At 55.7% G+C, this 6446-nt stretch overlaps 1 protein-coding gene across 1 annotated transcript in view; it reads right to left on the reverse strand.

Moving 5' to 3' along the window:
* Positions 1–221: 221 nt before the first annotated feature.
* Positions 222–6446, reverse strand: part of SUFU (SUFU negative regulator of hedgehog signaling) — a gene marked incomplete at its 5' end in the record, with an annotated part of 123705 nt that continues 117480 nt past the window's right edge. The window contains one exon of the mRNA XM_019555489.1: positions 222–5499. Coding sequence (XP_019411034.1) covers positions 5410–5499 — 90 coding nt within the window. The remainder of the gene's footprint in view (positions 5500–6446) is intronic.

A 6446-nucleotide genomic window follows, 5' to 3' on the forward strand; every position in this document is an offset into this window, starting at 1 on the left:
TTCAGGGTCCCGTGTCTGGGAGTGCTCGGGGCCACCCACACTGCTATCCCCACATCCAGGTCTCCGCTGGAGGGTGCCCCAAACGGGGCAGGTCTTTGTTGGATGGAAGGAGCGGGCGGACGAGAAATGCATCGACATGCAGGTACCTTGATGCTGCTCTGAGCAGCGCCGTGAACCCCATTTCACCCCATGGACGCCAGCCACAGAGCAGAGGACACCGCTATGCAAATACATTTAATGCACTTGGAATACACGAGAAAAGAAAACGTTTAGTGAGTCACAAAAATATTACAAAAGTCGCGTGCGGGGGAGCCGCGCTCGGCGCCACAAGGCCAGGGCAGGAACCGACATTAGAAACTAATAGAAAATAGTTCAAAGCCTCGGCTAGTTTCACCTTCCATCTCTCTCTTCTGTAAAAAAAAAGAAAAAAAAAAGAAAAAGGCCAACTACAAAGGACTGACACGCTGGTCCTTCCACACCGATTCTGCAGCGTCCTTAGGATCCTAGTAAGAAACACACGCGCAAAACAGATGAACTACAAAAAGGTTCACCTTGGCTGGAAGCTGCGGGAGCAACCCCGGCGGCCAGCGTTCGGGCTGGGTCCGCTCACGTCAGAAACGTTCGTTATGGCCTAGGTGATCCAGCCCGGGCGCGGCCAAAACAGAACAGGGCTAGTGTCATCCACAACAGCGAGAAGCTCTATCCCTTTAAAGGTAGCTTGGTAGGGAAGGAAAAAGCCTTTGTACCTGACCTGGGGCATCGGAGAGAAAAGGGGTTTAACCGGCTCCCTTCCTCGATCTGGAGTGTGAATATGGCTAATCATTCCTCTATGCACCCTGCTCGCTGCTTCTGACTGCACTTGCATCCGAACCTACCGGGACTGTCAAAGACGGGCAGAAGGCTTGGGCCTGGATTTGCTCGTGAAGGCTGCTGGCTGAGTACCTGGGCCCGGGGAAGAAACCTGCAGGGGGGAAGGTGGGTCACGAACCTGGGAGCGCAGAATGAGATTCAAAGGACAAGGATGAAAGGGCAGCACCTTCCAGCTCTGCCTGGAGGACACAGTCACCTGCCTGCCCCCTCTTCCTGCCCCCAGCCGGGCTATCGTTTGCCCATGCAGGTGCGAGCCTCGGGTGACACTCGAGGTAAAAGGGATCTAAGGCCCAGCACGGAGACAGGAGATATCTCTGGCCCCAATCTCGTCCCTATCCAGCAACTAAGAGCAGCTGGGCGTGCGTCCATAGGAGCCTCCTACCTGCCCCTGCTCTGCAGCAGGACGATATTCACGGAGCTGCACTCAGCAAGGCTGTCACTGGGCCCCAGGGAAAGGAACAAAGAAGCCATTTGGATTCCCAGCTTTGCTAGGAAAAAACAGAGTTCAGCGAGGAGAAAGTCGCGCTTGTCAGATGGAGCCATCAGCAGCAAAGAGCGGCTCTTACAGCGCCTTAAAAAAGGAGAGAAAATGATTTGGAGCAATTTAAAAAAACCGGTGATTCATGGTGTGCTCTGAACGCGCCCCTCACCATGCGGTGATCTCTGCTACAATGTCACTCTGTCATTAGGGACTCCCAATTGCCGCCGGGAATAACGAGGTGCACGCGACTGCTGAATGCTTTGGCCACCTCCCGTCACATGGCAGGGGAAAGGAAACAGGCGCCTTGGTGGGAAGCTCGAAACGAAGCTCCTGGGTGAACGTGCCGCTGGGCGCGATTCGACTGTCTAAGCAATTTCAGAAGAAACAGAGTCACACTGGAAATGAGGACATGGATTACACGCCGGGTTAATTGCCTGAGAAATACAGGGCAGGTCAGGGCTCCATCTAAGATGTGCTCAACTACAGGCTGACTTTCCATTTGAAATTGTGGACTTGCATTGAATGAAGCTTTAGGAGGGGAGGGGGTCCAGGACGAGCACACACCGCGATTATAGGACAAGGTTACAAAGGCAATCGGCTGCTACTGAGCTTGCTAGAACCGCAAGGGCGCTGATGACCTAAATTAGGCTTCAGATGCCGGGATGCGACGCCTCGGAGCCAAAGCCATCAACATTTAGAAACTTTTCTGGGGAAACCTTTCCCCTCTGCTCTTGTGGTAGTTATTAAGAGGAATGTGGGCATCGAAGAGCCAGCTCTGCTGCTTTACAGCTGAGCTGCTCCTGGAGTTGAATTCAAATGAGAGCTAAGGCACCGCAGTTACAAGGCCCCAAAGCCGGGTCTGACTTTGGGCGCAGACACCAGGTACAGAGAGTGGGTAGGAATGAAGGTCCTTTTTCACCTGATCTTCCTAGCAACAAAAGCCCCGAGAAAAAGAAAATCAGGAGAAAGGTCTCAAAAGCAGAGGCACTGGAAGAGTTTCCCCGGGCAGGGGCTGGCAACCAGTCTCAGCGAGGGAGCAACCCACACAAGAGTGGGGCTCCCTCAGTTATTGAGTCCGCAGGTTTGCACCTGGGGGCAGGAGAGAAGCAGCAGGAACTTCTGCAAACCCCGCTAGCAATTACAGAGCGAGCCGGAAAAAACCACATCGTTGCTCTTGTCGTTGTGTTGCTACCACAGTTCACAGACAGCATCACGTCAGGTGAATGCTCCTGCTTGCTCAGTGAATCTTAAATGAAGATTAAACTAAAATCCCTTCTTTGCTCGTAGTGTTTTATGCTGGGCACTTGCTCTGTGCAACCCCACGGGGCTCGAAGGGCGAGCGTGGTGGTCTCTGGTGCCGGGCTTCTGCAGCATCCGTGACAGGGGAGTGAGGAGACGACGGGTGAGCAGGGATTCCTCAACGAGGAAGAAACGCCGTGCCGTTTCATTTCCAATGCCATTAATGTCCTGATTGCCGTCTCCGGCCAGCGCGAGCTGTGCCCGTTTGGGGTCTGTGGCATCCAGGTCGCAGATCTCTTAACGAATCTACAAAGGCAGCAGGATGGGAGCAGCTGTTCTCAGCCATCCCGGCTTGGAAAACCCCCGCAGGGTCCACCCAGCGCATTGCCCTTTTTATACCATTTACTTGTTAAAAGAAAAGTCTCCAGGAGGTTCTTTCTCCACACACACCCCCTCCTCCAGGCCACTGACCAAGACAAAAGCTGGCTACAAGTACATCGGAATTTGAGATCCAGGTCTCTTGCCAACTGAACAAGTCTTTGGCACAGCTGCAGGCTTCAACGGAAGAAGAGGAAAGGAGACCATGGGGGGAAGAGCCCTTGAAATACTGATCAACTTGCAACCTCCTTACTCTAAAACCAAGAGAGGGGAGTGCGATCCTGGAGTTGCAGGCTGCTCTCACCTGCAAAGCCCGGTCAGCGGTCAACAGCAGGCTGGAGAGTCTCCTCTTAGCAACAGTTTTAGCTTCTAAATGATGTAGGAGGATCCCGCGTCCACCCGGGAGACAGCGTGACTGGGCTGTTGGCAAGGCGGGAGGAACAGGGCTTGCGAGGCAATGTCTTGGACATGGAGACACCGGTCACGTCACCTGACCACAACATGTGCTGGATTGATCTACAGACGTGGCATGGAGCACGCAGGAGTGTCTGAGGCACACGGTGGGTCCAGCCACGACCTCCACCCATGAACATGGATGCAACACGCGTGCGAGAGGCGGAAGTAAGGAGCCCGGCCAGGAGGAGGAACTTCATCTACATGTGGCACCTGCTTGGCTGCCTTGTAGAAAGGTTCATGTGGCCCCAGGGGACTTAGGGCAGGAAATTTCAAGTTCTCAGAGTGGCACCGAGCTTAGCGATGGTCTGCCCCTGGTGATCCCTGGGAACAGCAGCACTTGACTGTCCTCATGTTGCTTTTCCATGGAGATGCGAACTATCTGCTTCTTTTGGTGCGATTACGGGCTGCCACGCATGTGAGCTCAGCAATAAGGGCACAACTCCAATTGCCCACGTGCCTATTGCCCTGCTGGATGCAGATACAACTGCTTGTTCTCTTGCACCGTGATCCGGGGGCAAGGCTGGGACACATTCAGGGTGATCTCTAGCCCCGGGGCCCCCGGATGTGGGACCACGATGCAGGAGAGAGCACGGGCACACACAGACTACTAACTGGGACAGTGACTGCAGCCAAGTATGACTGGGAGGTGAAGGCTATCGCCACCATATGCTGGCTGGCACGTGCACATTCGAAGCGGTGCTCTTTGAAGCAGGATTCTGAGATGCTCCTCGGAGCTCAAGTGCTGTTATCGAGTCCCTGTCTTCTCCGCTGGACCCAGGACATGCTGATAAGCAGCATGGGGCTGGGACCCAGATGGTTGCAAAGCCCTCCTCTGCCCAGAGTGTGCCTCCCTCAAGATCTGCCAGTGACACTCCTGGGAACACCAGCTCCGCCGTACCTGGACCCCCTCCCAGCAAGTCCTAGGCAAACTCCTAGCTCCTACGCTGCTCCTCAGCCAACATCAAGCAGCCCTGAATAGCACTGCGAAGACTCACAAAATCCCCCTCCGCCCAAAGGAACCTGAAACTAGAAATGATGACAAGGTCCATGTGAGTTTTGGCTGTTGCATCAGGGGTAACTAAGTGTTAACTGCTGTTGCGCCAGTGGCGTTAGGATCACTGAAGGCCTCTTCACATAGCTACAGAAGCAGCCGTGCTAGCTGGAAGGTCGAAAAGGGCAGGGAAGAAATCTGGACCCACCTAATAAGAGGAGAGGGATTTGCTCTGAAACACCAGCTCGGGAGGACGCCTTGGGGCCAGAGAACACCCCACCCTGGCAGCGAACAGGCCAGTGTGATGGTTTGCAGCCCATCGCCAATGAAGCTGCCATTAATGACCCGCTCTTCCATGCCTAGGTGCAGCCTGCCCTGCTTATGCTCTGAGACCCAGCTGCAGCCTGGCTGGCCCCCAGCCACAAGGTTCAAGGCCTCAACCTGGGGCTGGAGCCCCAAGACCACTGCAAAAATGGCCAGTGATTCAGGGCCACCCCTCTCAGCAACGGGCTGAGCGCATGGCAAAGCCCAGGCTGCTTATACAGAGGAAGAACCCTGAGTGTGGAGGAGCAGCTCTGCAGGCAGGAGCGCTCAGCAAACAAAGGGATCCTGGCGTTGCGCACAGAACATTTAATCCGGGGATTATGTGCTCACACCTGGCAGCCTGCATGTGTGCAGAGGTGCATAAGGCACCCATGCCCTGGGCTGCGGCAGGGGAGCTCTGCAGCCGGACGAGGCAGTGGGGTCTCACGCTGGCTCCCGATTTGTTGCCCTTCCACGGGCGCTAGCTGCTCCAAGGGAGTCGGCTCCAGGGAGCCGGGGGGGGGAGGGAAGGGGCTTGACGTGGTCCGGTTCTGTCTGGGCTGGGTGTGCAGTGGTTGTGCGGCCTCCCTTCGAGGTGCAGGAATAGTCTGTACTGCATTTGTTAGCCTGTGAGTCACTGGGTCATGTACAGTCACGTGGCTTTCCCAGATGGCACGGGGGGGATCCAGCTCTACTGCAGTGGGTTGTCGAACACGGAGTCTGGTAAGATGGAGACCTTCAGCTTCTTTTCGGGCCAGCTGTATTCCTTGGGAAGCTTAAACTATGAGGCAAGAAAAAAGCCCATTAGTGGCCAGCACCACAGGCCAGCCCACGTTACACAAGAGCTGTTACCCAGGCCAGCAGCCCTCTAGCTCGCAGCGAAGCAAAAGGCTGCGCAGGAAGCATTTCCCCATCAGTGTATTTTGGACTGCAGTGGACATGAGATAATGTGGCCTGTGTCTCTGCTGCCAAAGTCAAGTTGGGAGGCTGCAGCCCCAGCATTGTTTACTTCCTCTGCTGGGCGATTGTTCCCATCGCCACCCCTGGCCCCGATCTCAATAAAATCTTGCAAGGGGCAAGTCTCTCCCCTCCCACTTCAAGGGCTCCATTTCCTCCAACTCTTCCCAGGCCCCACGATCCCCTTTGTTTGCTTTAGAGCAAGACTCCCAGGGACTGGAGAATGCTGCCTCGGGGGCGGGGAGGGGAAAGCCTCTGCTCTGCTGAGAACGAATGGCTGCAGGGGCCGAGCAGGGGTGACCGCGTTCCTGAGCTCACTTGGGGCCCAATTTATGCCTAGGCAGAAACAGGGCAAACCCCATGACTTCCCTAGCATGCGGACAAGGCTGCTAGCTGGGGGCTAGCCCATATGTCATCCCACAGTGCACCGCATCCCGCTGGGGGGTCACCTCAATGCGGCAGTGGGAAGTGGGGTCCCACAGCTCGAGGAGCACTGCCACCACCGTGCCAGGCAGCCCCAATGGGAGCAGCTTTGCTGTGGTCTGCGCCAAACTGTGGCAAGCAGAAGCCAGATGAGCTGCTCCCCTGTGACCGTGCAAGGGGTGGGCAGACAATTTCTGCCTGGAGGCCAAGACTAGGCAGAGGGGGCTGGGAGTGGACCTCATAGATTTCATGCACATCAGGGCTGGAAGGGACCTCGGGAGATCATCGAGTCCAGCCCCCTGCCCAAAGGGCAGGAAGTCAGCTGGGGTCATAGGATCCCAGCAAGAT

This window comes from Crocodylus porosus, unplaced genomic scaffold, assembly GCF_001723895.1.
Source record: "Crocodylus porosus isolate Cpor-Errol unplaced genomic scaffold, CroPor_comp1, whole genome shotgun sequence".
In the NCBI taxonomy this organism is placed as follows: Eukaryota; Metazoa; Chordata; order Crocodylia; family Crocodylidae; genus Crocodylus; species Crocodylus porosus.